Source organism: Podarcis muralis, chromosome 1 (assembly GCF_964188315.1).
Source record: "Podarcis muralis chromosome 1, rPodMur119.hap1.1, whole genome shotgun sequence".
Classification (NCBI taxonomy): Eukaryota; Metazoa; Chordata; class Lepidosauria; order Squamata; family Lacertidae; genus Podarcis; species Podarcis muralis.
Window position 1 is genome coordinate 30,673,988 of NC_135655.1, and position 18,121 is coordinate 30,692,108.

The 18,121-nt window shown below is 43.7% G+C and overlaps 1 protein-coding gene and 1 long non-coding RNA gene across 3 annotated transcripts in view; both read right to left on the reverse strand.

Annotated features, from left to right (window-relative positions):
* Window positions 1–4,755: 4,755 nt before the first annotated feature.
* The window catches only part of IFT43 (intraflagellar transport 43), a 53,639-nt gene continuing 40,273 nt past the window's right edge, over window positions 4,756–18,121 (reverse strand). For both annotated transcript variants that reach the window (XM_028719190.2, XM_028719197.2), the window contains exons 6-9: window positions 7,707–7,779; window positions 7,204–7,279; window positions 6,558–6,620; window positions 4,756–5,044 (exon numbers count right to left, since the gene is read on the reverse strand). In XM_028719190.2, the coding sequence (XP_028575023.2) occupies window positions 4,925–5,044; window positions 6,558–6,620; window positions 7,204–7,279; window positions 7,707–7,779 (332 nt within the window). In that variant the 3' untranslated portion in view covers window positions 4,756–4,924. The remainder of the gene's footprint in view (window positions 5,045–6,557; window positions 6,621–7,203; window positions 7,280–7,706; window positions 7,780–18,121) is intronic.
* Window positions 9,809–17,555, reverse strand: LOC144327198 (uncharacterized). Its single transcript, XR_013392100.1, has 2 exons — window positions 12,534–17,555; window positions 9,809–12,159 (listed from the first exon to the last, which is right to left on the reverse strand). It is a non-coding gene; the product is annotated as an uncharacterized LOC144327198 (long non-coding RNA).

An 18,121-nucleotide genomic window follows, 5' to 3' on the forward strand; every position in this document is an offset into this window, starting at 1 on the left:
AAAAAACACAATAATATGAAAATACTCCTAATGTGTCAGAGTCACTATAGGTTGTATAATTGAAAATAGTGCTAAGTAGTGTTTTGCGTCAGAAGGATGATTTCCACTTGTGCAACAGGACTTCCTTCTTCCTCCATTTACACCCAATAAATCTGTTCTGTTGGGTTCCTCCCACCCTGCCACCCCCGGCCAGATCTGAGGATGGTACAGTGGGTCCTGTTGTAGAAGCGAATGGTGTTCCACTTGTGCAAATTTAGTTTAATGCCACCCAAAGTCACATTTTGAGATCCTTTGCTCCTTGCAAAGATCCTTTTAACAGACCTCAATGTTGATTTCAACAGATGCCGAGTGCTGGAATCAGCTTGCATGAAATATGTCACTGGTGCCATAACTTCAGTGCAACTGAGAGTAGTTACAAAACGGAACATTTTGCTCTGGAATTTTCAACACATGCAGATACTTTCCAGAGAATTCTTTTACATCTCAGGGCCTGCCATGCAGCTCTCTCCCAGCCAGGACACCTGGGTGCATTCCAGCACATGGCTGAGAACTTGTTGGAGCCTCCAGTTTTGTCTCATTGTTTCCAGTTGCTTAGAGAGCAGTGATGATGCACAGCTCATCCTGGGACAGTATCGGGTCATGTGAAAGGGGAAGCAGCAGTTCCCAGCCACATTCCAAAGTCAGTCACGCTGCCAAAATCAAGATCCCGAAGAAACCTAGCAGAGAGGGATAGAAGAAGATGGGGAAATCATGAGGCTCTTTCTCCTACTGATGGTGGCTGGAGAATCTGAAAAGCAGGGTGCTATGCATTTGCTTCCAAATTGCAAATTGAAGGGTGATGTGTTGAATTAATTGCATATCACTGACATAATGTATTTGGACTGCATCTGGGTTTTTAGGAACCTAGGAGGCTGCTTTATGCCATGTCAATCATTTATGTAGCGCAGTGCTGTCTGCAATGCAAAAAAATGGCTTTCCACGGTTTCAGGCAGAATTTCTTCCATGCTCTCCTGTATCAGTCCTGTGGCCTTCTGCATGCAGAGAACATGCTGTACCACTGAGCATAATTTTGAAATATTGTGGCAAGGGCTGTGGTGGTAGGTTAACTTCTCCTATCCCTGTCAAACAAGGGACCATATACCTTCATCCTCTCTCTAATGCATTGGGCTGAAAAATACTGCAATGCATATAGGGGCAGTATCAAGTCAAAAGAAGATGCAGAATACAATAAATGAACACAGCTGGAACATATTCTGCACATTTCAGCATGGAGATTAGATCCACGGTTCTCCCTGATTTTGTGTGTCCTTGTTTGGAAGAAGCAGCCCTTTGCTCCTCCATTCCAGGTCTTGTCTCCCTGAAACACCAGCTGAGCACTCCATTATAACTGAATGCAACCATACCCTGGGCTCACAGCTCCTTTTCCCTTTCAGATTTCAGTTGCCCAGTATCTGAGTTCCTTTGTTTTCATGTTGAAACGAAGCAGACTTGTGTGCAGTAGAGGGGAGGCTGAGTACAGCCAGAACATATAGAACAGGGTGTCAAGGGAGCTGCAGTCCACTGCAATGACCCACTCCTGAGGCTGCTGGGGCCTCCTGCCCTTATTCTCAAGGTAGAGATTCCCTTCAGGTTTCGGGAGTGACAAACAACAGCAAGCGCAACCACAGCAGGACGCCAGCTAAACAGGAAAGCAGAGCACGCCTGAGTTTGACCCTGGAAGATGAGGAAGAAAGTATTCCTACCCCAGTAAGTCCCACAGCTTATAATTAAGAATCGCAATACGCGTTTTGTCTGTGTAGATCTCCAAGGTTTCCAGGTGTGCATCCAAGGGACTGAGCCACTTTGTTTTTCTGAATTTTAATGAGAGTCTTTTCAAGTGGGGTGTGGATGCTAGGCTCCGTGTGGGTCTTGGTGGAAGAAAAGGCAGCGGGATGGGGGAAGAATATCACTGAAGATCAGCCCATGCCAAGCACTTTTCTGTGCTCAGTGAACAATGATGGTTTTTCTACTACATGTCTAACGCCATGCATGCGTGTACAGATGGAGGAAACGTCAACCCTCTGCTGTCATCCACCCCCATTTCAGATCTTTCTGGGCGAAGACCTTAATAAAAAAATATCCCAGCAGTGCTAAGAATGAAGCCTAAGAATGCAGAGTATCAGCAGATCTTGGACTTTAGGACCTGCTTCATGGCAGGAGTTCTTAAAGCACTATTATAATTAATATAACAAATGATGTCAACGGAGCACCTCACAGGAAGTCTGACTCCACCACAGGGGTTGGCCTCGTTCTTTCATAAATGAGGAATAAGCAGCAGTCAATGATCCTTTTCTGAAATTTCTTGTGAACTTTGACGGCTCTGGGTTCAGAGCAAGCACTGCTGTAACTCCCAAGGGAATCTTAAGCAAGAATCTGCCCCCACCCACAAGGAAGTCAGCCTTCCTTCTGCAAAAATTATCCCTGAGCAATACAGTGATTTAAATCTAGCACCATGATGTGTAAGCACCCCTGACCATGAGTGCTTTAATCCGGGGGGGGGGGGGGGGCGGAGCTGGCAGCACAGAAATCATCTCAGCTAGTCCCCAAATGGCCACCTGTCATGGATGCTTTAGCTGAGATTCCTGCATTGCAGGGGGTTGGACTAGATGACCCTTGGGTCCCTTTCCAACTCTACGATTCTAAATAGAGCAATAAAGTATTAGGGCTTTTGCTCACCTCCTTCCCCCCACCCCATCCAAGAGACTTGGTTTTTTTCCTTCTTTTTTATCGGGAGATATTGACCCCTCCTATCCGCTCTCTAGGGAAGCGGGTGGCGCTGTGGGTTAAATCACAGAGCCTAGGGGCCACAGGGCCTAGATCAGAAGGTCAGCTGTTCAAATCCCCGCAACGGGGTGAGCTCCCGTTGTTCGGTCCCTGCTTCTGCCAACCTAGCAGTTCGAAAGCACGTCAAAGTGCAAGTAGATAAATAGGTACCACTCCAGTGGGAAGGTAAACGGTGTTTCCGTGCACTGCTCTGGTTTTGCCAGAAGTGGCTTAGTCATGCTGGCCACATGACCCAGCAGCTGTACGCCAGCTCCTTTGGCCAATAAAGCGATATGAGCGCCGCAACCCCAGAGTCGTCCGTGACTGGACCTAATGGTCAGGGGTCCCTTTACCTTTATCCGCTCTCTAACTAGGAAACGAAGAGGTAGGAGAGAGAATACAGTGGTACCTTGGGTTAAGAACTTAATTCGTTCTGGAGGTCTGTTCTTAACCTGAAACTGTTCTTAACCTGAGGTACCACTTTAGCTCATGGGGCCTCCAGCTGTCGCCGCGCTACCAGAGCACGATTTCTGTTTTCATCCTGAAGCAAAGTTCTTAACCCGAGGTACTATTTCTGGGTTAGCGGAGTCTGTAACCTGAAGTGTCCATAACCTGGGGTACCACTGTAGTAAAAAGATCCCAAGCTTGCAACTTTGGCACTGGTTTACTGGTGCTCAGGATGATCTCCAACTAAGCCCTGTACACTGCTAAGCAGGTAAGGCTGGTCTGGAGGCTGAGGGGAAGTCCCTCCCCTCATGGTATGACATCATGACAACAGCCCTGGTTAGCAAAGGAGAGGCACTTTCTGAATGTCAAAGACCGCTCCACCAGAACCTTCAGAGAACTGGATGTTGGGCAGCTCCCCAAAAGGCTGTTTCTGTCTCCTCTCCCTTTCAGGAAAAGACGGGTCTTTGGTAGCCTTGCTTTCCTCACTTTCAGGGCATTTAACTGTTCCTAATGCTTTTTACCTGTTAGGGAGGGGGCCAGTAGTATGTCTTCAGCCTGCTTTTAGAAGGGTTTCTCTGTTCTTAGAAATATTTTTCCACACACCTGCAAAGTCCCCTGAGTATGCAGAAACTCCTACTTTGTCCTTTGGTGGCCTCATTTCACTGCCCTGCCGGTTTGCACATGACCACCAAAAAAGAAGTGTTGGTGCTGATAAAAGCAAGAGGCGCTCACTCATTTTGGTTTGGGGAAAACGAGCAGACAGCAAGATCAACCAGGATCTGGGCTTTCAGTGCAATTCATAACAGAAAACTTCTGCTTGCAGTTTGCGTTTCAGTGTAGAACAAAGCTCAAGACAGAATGTGATGTACAGTATGGTGCTTTTTCATATGGATGAACCCATTATTGTTTCTTTCTATGTGTACTATACAATTTCTCCTCTACATTTCAAATTGTTTTAGAGCACATGCTAGGGTTGTCACTCAATTAAAGAAACCTTTGTCAAATTATCAATTCAATCTGCATAAATATTTTAGGAAGAATATATAATAGTTCTGAAAGAAAAAAACATACTTCCTTTAGGTCAATCAAGATATGTATAAATTGCAGGTCTTGAAAGTCAATCTATAATTCATTACGTGTACTTATATAAAAATATTTTTAAATGTTGTGCCCAATTAGTAACTCAAAAGGTTTTTAATCTCAGTACAAACTTGTGAAAAGGTCCAAAAGGTCTGGCTGCATGGGAATCACTGGTGAAATCTCTAGAGAAGGCAGAAATTGACAAATTAACTGATCTGATTCATAGGAGAAATGGTAGTTCTTAAGAGTTCTATGTTTGTTGCAAAGTGGTAAGCTTTGACAAGATCTTGTTTTTATAAGCATTTTTATTCATCATCTTGATCAGATTGTACTAATACTGTAATAGAAATACTCTGTTTAACCAATTAAACTGATTAACTGACGAGGTTGGAGCCCTCGCAAACACACCATGAACAAAACTCCTGCTGAACTCTATTAAACAAGTTTATTAAGTGGACTAAAATGATTCCTCAGATACAAAGCATGGGTTCAAAATATAATGCATTAGTAATCTGTAGTTGTGCCGGTGTGGTTGGCAGCTGTGCCTGCTTAGCAAAGGAGGCACTGCTGGCTGTCAAAGCTCAACAGCCAAGGCTCAAGCGTTCTTAACTGGAGCGAGGGTCTCCTCCTTTTCTGCCTGCCCCAAGTCCCACTCGCTCAGAAGCTCCGAGGCCACCTCTGTGTAGAGATGATTCCAGTCCCAGCTGATATCATCCTGCCAAAAAAAGGAAAGAAATACTAAGTGGGAAAATGTCCCAAAGCATTGCAACAGAGTCCAAATGGCGGAAAGAATGCCATGTCTTGTCTAAAAGCTACTTCATAGCAGTAACCCAAATTCTACTAGAAAGCCTGAAGGTTTGACAGTGTGCGTTTTAATCCATACCACTTGCAGTGCCACTATTTTATATATCACTGTCAATTATACTGTATATATGATCACAGTAAATGCAAGTCCCCTAGGACTTCTTCCAAACAGGGGTTTGGACATGTTATATGACTGAATTGACTTTGGTCGCCCTGATGAATGACCTTTATCGAGAGAAGGACAGGGGGAGAAAGAGCCTGTTGTTCTTACTTGATCTCTCAGCAGCTTTTGATACCATTGGCCATTGTACTGTATCTTCCTGAACTGTCTCCATAAGATGAGCACTGGGGTCACTGCTACACAGTGCTTCAGTTCCTCCAAGGCTGGTTTCAGAGAATAAAGTGGTCATAAGGAGAGTTAGGGGAAGGGGCTAGAGGGCCAGCTGACCTCAGTGGCCAGGAGGGCCTTTTACCAACTTTAGTTATAGCCATTTCTGGATTGGGATAGTCTGACAGCTGTTGTTCATGCACTGTTAATTTTGATTGGATTACTGTAATGTGCTCCATGCAGGGCTGCCTTTGAGACTGTCCTGGAAGCTGCAGTTAATACAAAAATTCAGTGGTTTGACAGCTCACTGTGCTCACTCTGGCAGGATCTTGCCATCACATTATACTGCTGCTGAAAGAATTGCACTGGCCGCCAACTGGTTACAGGACCAAGTCCAAGCTGCTGGTACTGGTGTGCAAAGTCCTACATAGCTTGGAACCAGGATACCTAAAAGATTGTCTCATCCTCCTATATAGACAAACACTTGCTGCATTGTTCGTTTGGCACAATGTTGTAATCGGGCCTTTAGGGTGGATAGATATGTTGATAGATAACCAGTATAAATTTATTTTTAAAGAATGGTCCACAATCCCAAGAACAGGATTGTTAAGAACAGGAAGCATATACAGTCGTACCTTGGTTTTCGAACAGAATGCGTTCCGGAAGTCCGTTCAATTTCCGAAACATTCGGAAACCAAAGCATGGCTTCCGATTGCAGAGGCGTGCCAGAAACAATAGTGGAAGCCGCATCAGATGTTTGGCTTCCAAAAAAAAGTTCGAAAACCAGAACACTCACTTCCAGGTTTTGATCATTTGGGAGCCGAAACATACGAATACCAAGGCGTTTGACAATCAAGGTACGACTGTATGGGTAGAAAACTGCCAACAGGAGAGGATTGCAGCAAACAGAAAAAGAAGAAGTACATGTTCTGCATGGAGAAGGACCCAGAATCAATCCCTGGCATTTCCAGGTAGGCCTGGAAAAGACTGAAACCCTGCAGAGCAGCTGCAAGTCAGAGCAGACAACACTGAGCTAGATGTTCCTGCTGAGCAAAAATAATGGTCTAGTTCTCCTCTTGGCCCAGAGCAAACTCACCTCTCGTACATCCTGTTCTGGAGCTAGAACCTTACTGAGCAACTTCAGGTCAACCTCTCCATCCTGTGGGAGCGCATAAAAACGTAATTCAGATCCAAGAACAATAACGGAAACACACATGTTGCACACATCTGTCCTGCTTCTGGATAACTTACATTGCCACTAATGGAGCAAAGCTGTTCAAACGCATCAGCATCTGGATGAGAAAACCAATCCAAAGAGAAATTTTGGCACTCTACAATCTGAAAAAGCCTTTTCACCTTGGGAAGGCTCTGTAGCTAGAACTGCATGAGAGCTTTCTAATTCTCCAGAGTTATCCACATGCTGAGCCTTGGCTCAAAGTATAAAACGGAGTGTGCTTATTCCTTCTGGAGGGAAGGGAGCTCCACCAAAGGAATTACAACAAAGGGATGGACACTGGATTTAAGTCAAGATCACTAAAGTGGGAAGTGAAGAGGAACACCCAAAGATGCCTTAGCAGACACTGCAAAGCATATACCATGCAGATCTGCCAAACAGGTACTTAACATCTTGTGTTCCAGAATGGCGCTATCAGTAGAATGCTCACCTTATTCACACAGTCTCACCATGAAAAGGGACACCCTGGGGTTTCTGGGAATATAGATTTCTAACTGCCTGCACTCACCAAAGTTTGGAAAGCAGCATACTTCATGAGGTCATTGTCCAGGTCACGGTAAGTCAGCACTCTGTTCACCTGAACGCTGCAATTGGGGACAGAGCAAGGAACCAAATTAGAGCACTCCACACCCCTCACCAGAATCCATATGTTCCACTTGGAATGGGTTTACTTGCTTTATTATTGTATATTCATTAGTTATAACCTGCCTTGAGATCTTAGGATGAAGGGCAGTTAAGAAATATTATGAATAAATAAAGCAGCTGCCATAAATACAGACTGATCTTAATAAAAAGTTTGTATTTTTTGGGTTGACACACATATTCAGAGTCCATAGCAGCTGTTCTCTCTCTCCATATGAAAACAACAGAGTTTATCATAACCACCTGTTATTCATAGCAACACCATGTAACTGCTCAAGCAAATCACAACAAAATCTGAATGAGTGGGGTCCACTTATGACTACCAGTTCAGCCCAAGGATTTCCATGGCAGCTGTGATCTTGCTGTTACCTGGGTGGGGCTGCAACCTGCATGGCAAAGTCTTCCTCTTGTACCTCCTCCAAGTCAGGGATCACTGGGATATCTGCAAGGGATGGAGGAGTCATAAGGCTGCAGAACTACCAAAACTCCCTAGTTTTCTCCGTGTGAAAGTAACGCGGAGGAGTCATAGCTCAGTGTTACAGCTCATGCTTTGCACACAAAATGTCCAGGTTCACTTCCTGCCGCCTCCAGTTAAAAGGATCACGTAGCAGATGGTGGAGAAGACCTGCCTAAGATCCCGGAGAGCAGTTGACAAGAGTGGACAATCCTGGGGTAGATGAACCAATGGGCACCAGTGTAAAGCAGCTTGGTATGTTCGTACAATGTATCTCTGAAAACACCAGAGACCCACACTGCAGGGTAAATGCCTATGTGGCTGCTGCACCCTCTTTAAAATTAAATGGATGGATTTGTGCTCCAGTGGGAAGAGTATACAGATCCCAAGAAAGAAAGAAAAGCAAAAGGCTCTCTGTGAAGATTGAGGGATAGCCTGACTGTTAAGACAAACTGCCAAATACTACCCAGAGTAATGTTCTTGCAGTCATTTGGCAAAACATACGAGCTCAGACAGCAAATAGAAGATGATCGGGATTATCTCTGTCTTGTTGCTGGCATCCATCTGTCTCAAGGGACAATGGAGTGCACCTCTGGGGGTGAAGTCAAACTGCTGAATTAGCAGCACTGAAATAACCTCCCTGGGGCGCAAGCCCGGGTAGTGTATATGGAGGTCCTGGGCTGCCCAGATAACAAGACCCTCCCCCCTCAGTCTTGCTGGTGTGGTCCAAAGGAAAACACAGCAATATATTTGTCACCAGCTTGGCTGCAGGAGTTGCCAGAAGGAGGTATACAAGGCGCCATCCTACTGCCTTAGAGATTCCACTCCGGATTTGTGTAGGGTTTACTCCTTAGCCTTTTCCCTGGTTTAGGTTTAGGATCAGAGTTTTCCATTTCCTAGGTGGGCTACCTTATCTCTATTCTATTTATGTGACAATTCAGACTGCTGGGCTTCAAGTGACAAGAAGCTTCCTCAGGCTTTGCCTACACACATGGCTCAATGTTTTGTGAATAAGGCTGTCTCTCAGGACAGCGAGAGTGAAATCAGCTATATTTCCCCCCAGGCAAATATTTATAGTTCTATGCAAGTACCTGCCTGTGTCCATCCAGCTCAGTTCTATTTACATTGACTGGCAGTTACTCTCAAGGATTTCAGAAGAGATCTTTGCCAGTCCTACCTGGAGATGCCAGGGATTGAACCTGTGACTTTCTGCCGCAAAGATTGTTCTCTACTGCTGAGCAAGTGGCCCTTCCCCAAGCTGGCCTGCCAGCTGCCTGCAAGCAGCATCCAACCGACCAGAACGTGTTGACTATCTGCAGCTCTGGATAGTTCACACTAGACTTGGTTTCACTGCATTCTAATTTTGAATTTGAATAGTGGATTTCATTTTTCTTTTTCAATGCCAGACATTTTGGGCACCCTGGTATGATGAAATACTCCATAAACACTGCATTTCCATTTCCAGTGAACTAGCCCTTGAGCAGCTGAGCTCTGAAGTATGCACCTCCTCTGGTTTTAAGGAGCTGGCCGTCCCTGACTTGTTCTGATTCTGAAAGTGGTTCCAGAATCATACATTCCTCAGGAAACTGGCTGGCAAAGCTCTGCTGTGATCCTTTACTCCACTGCCTGAAATGAAAGGGAGATGGCGCCTTGGCAGTGAACAGGCTGCTTCCAATTTTATCCACAACTGTGCTTTTCTAACTAAGCATTTGACCGTTTCCAGCTCTGTCCAGTCTGCAGCCCAGGCTGAAATGAATATTCAAGAGCTGGAAAGGCGCCCTGCCTGTGGAGTCTGGGGTCCAGGACTGGGTCTTTTAAAAAATCTGTGTTTCCCCTTATAGCCCTCTCCCAGTTCCGAAGTGCACAGGTCCCATCTTCCTATCCGCTCTGCATCCCTGCAGGCTTCCCTGACCCTGGCGGAGGAAGTGCTGGTCCATCTGCAACAGGGCAAGGGTTAGCCCGGACTCTTGACAAGAGGGCTGTTTGGAGCAACCCACACAGTGGGATTTCTTTCTAATTGGCTGCCTGGTGAAGGGGCTGAATGAAACCGAGACTGAAGCCAGAGCCGAGCTAAAGCAAGAGACGGTGACAGCTTGGACAATCTCTGCAGAGTTGTGCTTTCCAGCTCCCCAACCACTCAAGGACCTGTTGCCTTCAACGGAGCAGCTTTCAGCTCACAGCAATTTGGATAAAGAGGAACCAGAGCACTGGAGGTGCCATCTTTGTGCCAAACAGCACAGAGATACTCTGTGGCCACCTCCTCAGTGCCGTAGCACAGGAAGGCCGGTCAATGCTCATGGAAGATTTGCATAAGCTTATTTCACAGCAGAGGCTCTGGCTGAGCAGGCCACAAAAGAATGACAGAGAAATAAAAAGTGGTGAGAGATAAGCTGGAAACAAATCTAAGACCTGAATCTGTAAGGATCTGGTGGCCTATCAAAGGTTTTGCATACTCAGTCAAGTCCCTTTTAGGAGCTGGTTCTTGCACAGAGAAACCTGCCTTTTTTCTTTTCTTTTCTTTTTATTTTTCTTTTTTTTTTAACAGTAGAACTATGTTTCCTTTTCCCTCCACTTTAGGCTCCTCAATAAGCATTTCACACCTTACCTGTCTCTCTTGAAAGGCGTACACCTAGTCTTTCTTAAATGTGGGTTTGACAAGACATTCATATTCTCAATGTAATTAACTATTCTGAACTATTTTGTCGCCTTTTAAGTACCACTTCCTGACCGCAAGAAGCTCAGCAGCTATTCAGAAAACATAGATTGAAGGTATTACTTGGGAACCCTTCATGCAACCCATTTAGTATGGCAAGTTCTGCAGCATACACTGAATATCATACTTACTTGAAATGGGCAGCCAGCCAAGGCCAAACTGATTTCACTATGTGCTGTTAACTCACATTTTGCCAGGCTGAAAATGCTTATTGCAATTAAGAAACCAGAGGATCAGAATCATGAAATCAAGAGGAAATACCAAGAATGATGAGGCGCAAAGAACATTAAACTAAGTAAGGCTTATTTCTTTTAGGGAAGGCTTCTAAGTACAGTGTATTTCTTTCAGGTAAAGCTTATGTCTTTTAACTTATTCATCTTGTTCATTGGAAAAAACCACACATAAATAGAACCCTGCATGATATATTTTTTTAAGATCTAAATGTGCAGGGAAAAGGGCATTATTATCCTGCATTATTACTTGGGGAACCTCTTGCCCACAAGTCAGATTAGGTCTGCCAGGCCATTTTCCAGAGCCACACCAACTCACCCCATACCTGCTGCCATATGATAGCAGGGGTCGGGTAGGTAAAGCCTTGGCTGCAAAGGAACAGTTGGGAGCCTTAGGATCCCCACCTGATTGTTCCACTGCAAGCAGTTTTTGCACTGGACACCTCTTAAATTTGCCCTCAAATGCAGTCCTCACTGGGACTGGTTCTACTTGGAAGCTCCCAAATGAAGTCAGTCCCTTCATTTGACAATAATATTTGTAGCTATGGTTTGAATTCAAGCAGCGGCTGCAAGAATCGGGAGTGCACTTAGAGTACACTTCAAATTCTTTGAAACTTAAGGGAGATGTCAAGTGATTGACAGGTGGGCGGCCCTGCCCACCTGTCAAAATTGGCCCACCAGTCAAATCAAGTTCTCTACCCCTGTGTTATCAGATACAGGGCTGGTAAAGCTTTAGCAATAAAGAGCTGTTCGGCAGCTCAAAAGTTAACACTTAGAGGTTTCACAAGTACAGCATTTAAAAATCAGCCTTATTCTTTGCTAGAGGTTTTAGTGAAAACATATAGAACCTATTCCTGTTAGAATAAAATGATAAATCTAATAAACATTTCTCAAGGGCGAAGTACCTTCATAAATTAGTTCCCTACAGATTAATCCACATAGTTCAGATAAGAGCATACAGAGAACAGTACAAGATGCATATCACCAGAGATGCTGATCAAATACAAGAAATCTCCCCCCCCCTTTAGTTTCATTTCATTTAGAAGCATTTGCTTCCAAAATCTTTATAGTAACTCACGCAGGTACTCCCTGAAACCACTGGCCCTGCCAAACAGTCTGCCTCAGGCAACCCTTGGCCTGTTGACCAGTAACTGTATCCCCAATTCACAAGTTTCTGAAGGCAGAAGAAGAGATGCCTGATGGACTGCATCTCAGCTAGGGAAATGAGTCTCTATGGGTGGGAAATTTCAACATGGGAATTTCTTTAGTTGAAATCCCTCAGCCTAGTTCCCACATTCTCAAATAGTGATGCTAGACTCTAGAAAGAAGCCACATGAGAAGCAGGGAACAATGCTGCAGAGAGAGTAAAAAGAAATTGGTGGATTGAGTTTCCCTGGGAATCCTACAACTCTGAAAAACACTGACCTAGTTTGTTATCAGGGACGCGGGTGGCGCTGTGGGTAAAAGCCTCAGCGCCTAGGGCTTGCCGATCGAAAGGTCGGCGGTTCGAATCCCCACGGCGGGGTGCGCTCCCGCTGCTCAGTCCCAGCGCCTGCCAACCTAGCAGTTCGAAAGCACCCCCAGGTGCAAGTAGATAAATAGGGACCGCTTACCAGCGGGAAGGTAAACGGCGTTCCGTGTGCTGCGCTGGCTCGCCAGATGCAGCTTTGTCATGCTGGCCACGTGACCCGGAAGTGTCTCCGGACAGCGCTGGCCCCCGGCCTCTTAAGTGAGATGGGCGCACAACCCCAGAGTCTGTCAAGACTGGCCCGTATGGGCAGGGGTACCTTTACCTTTACCTAGTTTGTTCTCAGGAATTATCAAAAGCCCTAAAATAATGCTCTCTGCTGTGCTATATGCCATACTATGTTCCCATTTATTGACCTGCCATTTTCAATAAGCAATTCAACATGGGAATTCCTCCAAGTATAATCCTAGTTAGTTGCTGTATCCAAAGAATGCAAGAATGCACACCTCTAGAGCTGTGTACATACAAAACTATATAAGAGCAGAGCAAGAAGAAAGTGAGATTTTGAAGGCCATCTCTCTGGGTCCTCCCTGTTTTGTGCACAGCACTATGAGAGGCTTTAAAAGCAAAGGAAGTGAGCTAAGTTTTATATTTTAACAGAAGAAAACTTCAGCCAGACACAATTCTAATTTCTCTGCTGCTGCAAAACTTTGTTTTACTGAATGCTGTTACCTTCTGCATCACGTTTAGGGAATTTTAAACAGGCAAATGGAAGAAGGTATCTGATTGAAGATGAAGTTAAGTGAAAGAAATTGGTCTCATTTAGCACATGACAGGATTCATCTGTGTTCTCGAGTCCACTGAGGTAGCATCATGGGCGTTTCATATTCATGAGCTGCTGCGACACTGTGTCCCCGCATTTACAAAGCACCGTGTTCAGCAAATTCTGTCCCTGTGGACACCCCATGCATTTCATGGTCTTGTCAGAGAGACATCAAACACGCCAGTAACCAAATACCAGAAAATGGCTTTAATTAGTGCATCTCAATTCGATAATTTTTCCCTCTAAATAGAAAAAGGAGGAATAAAAATAGAAAAGTGGAAAGCAACAGGCTAGAGTCTTCAAAAAAATGCAAGGAACAAGGAATGGAGGCAGCTTCTGTGGAACACACAAACAAGATTGAGTTCTCTCTCCTTTGAGGGTAATAAGCAAACCAATGAGGCATGTATAGATGCCCCAGCCTCTCTGGACCGCTGGCCAGGGCATAGATGGTGGAGGGTTACAATTTACTCTTCCAGCATCAGGTCACACTACCCATTGGTGATGCCATTCACAGAGAAGTGGGTTTCAAACCTTGTCATTAAAAGGAAAGTCATAGCCCTAAAAAATATAGAGATATCAAGGAAAAACAAAAAAGGGGCTGTCCAACTTCCTGAAAGGATTTACGAACAGCTGCAGCTGTGCCAACATGCTGACTACAGGCAGAAATTATCTAAGAAGCTTTAGGATGATCTCATCACCATCATAGCCCTTGCCCTATGCTGTGTAGTGCCAAAGAACACCACTTTATAAAGGCCATAATTTTAGGAGAAAACAAAAGCAAGCTGCATTTTATCGTCTCTTAAATCATCTAAACCTTGATATTTGGTTGCCTGTTCTGATTTGGGGTGGGGGAGACAAGGAAGCAGCAAACAGTCCCCCCCCCCCTGCAGCAAGGCTGACTTCCCTTCCACTATACAGTATAGTAAAATAATTGTTGCACTATTGCCTCTGTGTTGAGAATATTCCAAAGCGAGAGAGAAAATGTGGGTGAACTCACTTTGACTGACTTCTTGGCTATCCTTTTAAATAGAATTGTAGAGTTGGAAGGGACCCCAAAGGTCATCTCACCGCTTGGTAGTTACCTGGGTCTTCTTCTTTCCCTTTCTCAAACATGGGGGCAACATTTGTGCGCCTCCAGTCCATAGGGCAGACAACATCTAGCCATTTAGATTCATTCATACTGAATGTTAATATAAGATCATAAGAAGGGAGCCCAGCTCAACAGCCTGAAGGCTGGATGCTCCCCACTCAGCCATTCGCTCCAGAAAGACACCATGTTCAATGGCACTAAAAGCCGTTGAGATTCAGTTGCGCCACATTCTTCTGTCTCTCTTCTGACGCAGTATCTGTGCTAAACCTGGACTGAATTCTGACTGAAATGTACCCCAGAAAATCAGTTTAAGAGAGTCTGAATCTGGTTGGCCACACCTTGGCCAGGAAGGGACATACGCCACTGGGCTAAAATGATGGGTACCTTCTAGGTCCTAGGGAAGGCTTCGTCAGGAACAGTTTTGCTAATGTCCCTTGCAGGTACCTGAAGATCACCCCATCTCTTAAAGAGACATTGATCACCTTCCTGAGGCCACTTGGTAACCTTGGGCCAGTCAGGGCCTAACAGGGTTGTTGTGGGGATTAAATGGAGAGGGGGAGACCCATGGATGCTACCTTGAGCTCCTTGGAGAAAAGGTGGGATCTAAAATCAATCAATCAATCAATCAACTGAGACTCATCCAATGACAAGATTGCATTCCATATATTTCACTAGATTCACCTGCTGTAAAAGGTGGAGTTGAAGTCCTAGAGGATGCAATTATTCTTAAAATGTCTCACAAACATATCGCAGTGGGCTTTGGATGGTTGTACCACGTCCCACATTTCAACAGGAAAAAGGTTCTAGACCTTGTCATGGCTAAAAACTGGCCGCTGTTTTTTTATTGCTTAAAAAGCTGGGTCAGCATGAGTCAGCGGCCTGCACCGGGTTGTATATAGAGTGAGAAATGTTAGTTTGTTGTTGGGTTGGTTGGTTAGTAAGTAAAAGCTGGTAGTGCTGATGTGTGTGTAGTTGGTCAGTCGCTTTTGCAGAAAGACTTTTAAGAATAAAAGCAGAAAGTACTCTGCAAGGATACTCTTCTCGTGGACTCTTTTATGCCGACAAGGGTCTGAGGACTAGGCTGAGGCGACAAAGGGAGGTCAAAACCTTTTTTTTTTTTTTTTTACAAACACTGACAGACCTTTTCAGAGACTTTTACATACTGGCTAGTATGTGTTTGCACATGATTGGTGGACACTGGCAGGGTTGTTGCAGGAATCCATGCTGTTTTTCTGTTTTGGTTTCCCCCCCCTGCTGTTTTCCACCTTCTCTCCTAGGCTGAGCATGAATTTGGCTATATGGTCATTCCACTGGTGTAGCTGCTGTGTATCTCTTGTCCCAACATGAAGTAGTGTATACAGGATCACTCTGCTCATGCTTCTGTGCCAAATAGTTGTGTATGTTAAAGGCTCAGATTCTGGAACCAGTTAATTCCCCCACCCCACCCCCAGCAACCCTGCCTTAATAAACAAATATGTGAGAATTTGTGGTTGGCCATTTGCACATCGTACTGATAACAACTGTGGAATGTAACTGCCTGTAGATGCTAAAAAAGAAAATACACGGAACAGATTTCAGTTGTCCTCATATTAATTGTATAAATGTTGCCTGAGGGCGTGATGCAAAGATTACATCTGTAGATGCCATAAATTATTACTTTCTGGAGCAGCTAGTTCTGAGCTGTAGGTAACAAAAAGCAATTTCTCATCTATCACCAAGTGATATACACAAATTGGTCCAAACAGTAACAACAGCTGGAGCACCGGAGAACAGGATGCTGTACTAATATAACTAAATGCAATATTTCTGAAGCTATAAATGTGTCTATACTCTCAAATACAGTATCATTTACCTTACAAAAGATAGGATACCAGTTTGGGGGGGGAAATGAATAATGAAGCTATAAACCAAAAATCAAAATAAAGGTATATCCCCATTAATTAAACAACACCAGAAATGTCAACAAATGCCATCAATGCAAAAAATGCAATAAAATGCCATTAAAAGACTAAAAGGCATGCTTTAAAAATAAATGCATTTTTGTTTAATTTTAATTATGTGAAACAACAAACATGTTACATATTATATTTTCCTGCAACTAAATCAAGCTGTATACTCATACAAGCCAATATATCAGCAAAATCCTGGACTTTAGTATGCTAATGTACAAAATATGCCTGGAATTCACTGTCATAGAACAAATTCTAAAAAATAATTTTCAAAAGTCCCAATCTTTTATTTTGTTAGACTCTAATATAAGTAAGCATCTTTAGCATTTGTGCTGTGTCCAAAATGTTTTTGGTTACAACCCCCCCCCCAAAAAAAAACAACCAACTCAGGAAAACATCTCTTATGCACTGGATATGAATAACTGAATCAGAAGCTTCTTTGAATTCCATTTTTTAAAATGAAAGGCAATGAATGAGGCAAGGCATCAGTTGTTTATTGTCACGGTGAAAAAAGGTAAGCAATTGGGGGGAAAGGTAAGCAATTGGGGTGGGGGGCGCCCTGTGGAAATTTTACAGAGAGTACAAATTGTTCAAATCTCTGAAACAGATTGTGAGTTAGCAGAAAGCACTCACAGAGCTGAAAGAATGACTGAGAAACTAAGTGATTAAATTTATTTTTAATTAAGAGCAAAGTCTTGGAAAAAATAATTCCAACTAAACAGACAAGGCTTTGGGATTTTAAAACATGCATTACCACAAGACAAGCAAAATAAGGGGCAAGAAATAAACTATGATGTATTACAGTGCACCTTCTTGAGTATCTGAACTCGTATTCAGCCCCAAAACATCTGTGTTGCCAAACCAGAAAAGGATGGGAGAAATCGTCATAGGAACGCAAAAGCTCCATGCAGAAAACAAACCTAAGAGATCAATCAAGTCACCATGTTGTGAGTGTGGAAACACCAAGAGTTCAGTGCTCATTCATCTGCTACGTCCTACACCCTGCAACTCAACTTAGGTTCACTGCCATCATTCAGCCCCTTTAAGCAGCTTTCTCATTGTGCATTATAGATTTACTTCAAGTGAATCGTGCCAAAATCAACATGGATTGACTCAAAACTGCACATTTAAGTTGCTAGTGTAATTTGGTCCTGTGAAATGACTCGAAGAGAGACGAGAAAGGAATGTGGCTATACTCCTGACTGCCAGAATAGCAATGGTGGAAATGAACAAATGGAGCTGCAGGTGTCTTGACCATTTTGATCGTAAGCAATCAAAAGGCCTTACTCATTAAGTTCATTGATCTTATTCCCATTGGTTTACAACTGGATCATGCCTGTTGCCTTCAGTATCTGCTTTCTGTTTGTATTTAAGACATACTGAACTCCACTCTGCAACATTTTGTTGCAGGTCCAACTTGTTCAGACATGTTACGTTGCCCAATACTAGATCATACCAATGTTGTGTTATAGACTTCCTCACTAGAATGCGGCACTAGAATGCGGCACTGCCTTTGGTGATAGGGGAATTGGCAAGATGGACCATTTATCTGACCTAGGAATGCTTTTCTTAACACTTCTCCTTGTTCATCTGTGTGTCATTTCATGCTCAGCACAACTACTTTGCTTGCTCCATCCTTTCAAAATACGCATATATGTGACATTGTAATTCTTGCCCACGTTCATTTTCAAAAGACAAAACTCAAGAGGCGATCATTATTATACAGTTTTATCCTACAGTTTAGTCTTTTGCACACTGAGTAGAGTGCACAGGGTATGGAAGAAATAGAAAACTTCCTTCTGTAATGCCAGTTTGGTGATTTTTGCCTTAATATGAGGCAAGAAAGAAGTTTCTTATAAGCCTCTCATTGAATTATGTTAGGGAGCAGGTATGTCTGATTCTATTTAATCCCTTTCATGCTCCAGTGCAAAAACAAGACAAACTACATTTCTTTTATGCTAAATTCCTTAGGGTTTTTTTTTATTTAAAAAATCTTATATATATTTATTAAAAAATGCAGCTTTGATCGGTAGCACTCCTGACATTTCCACATCCAG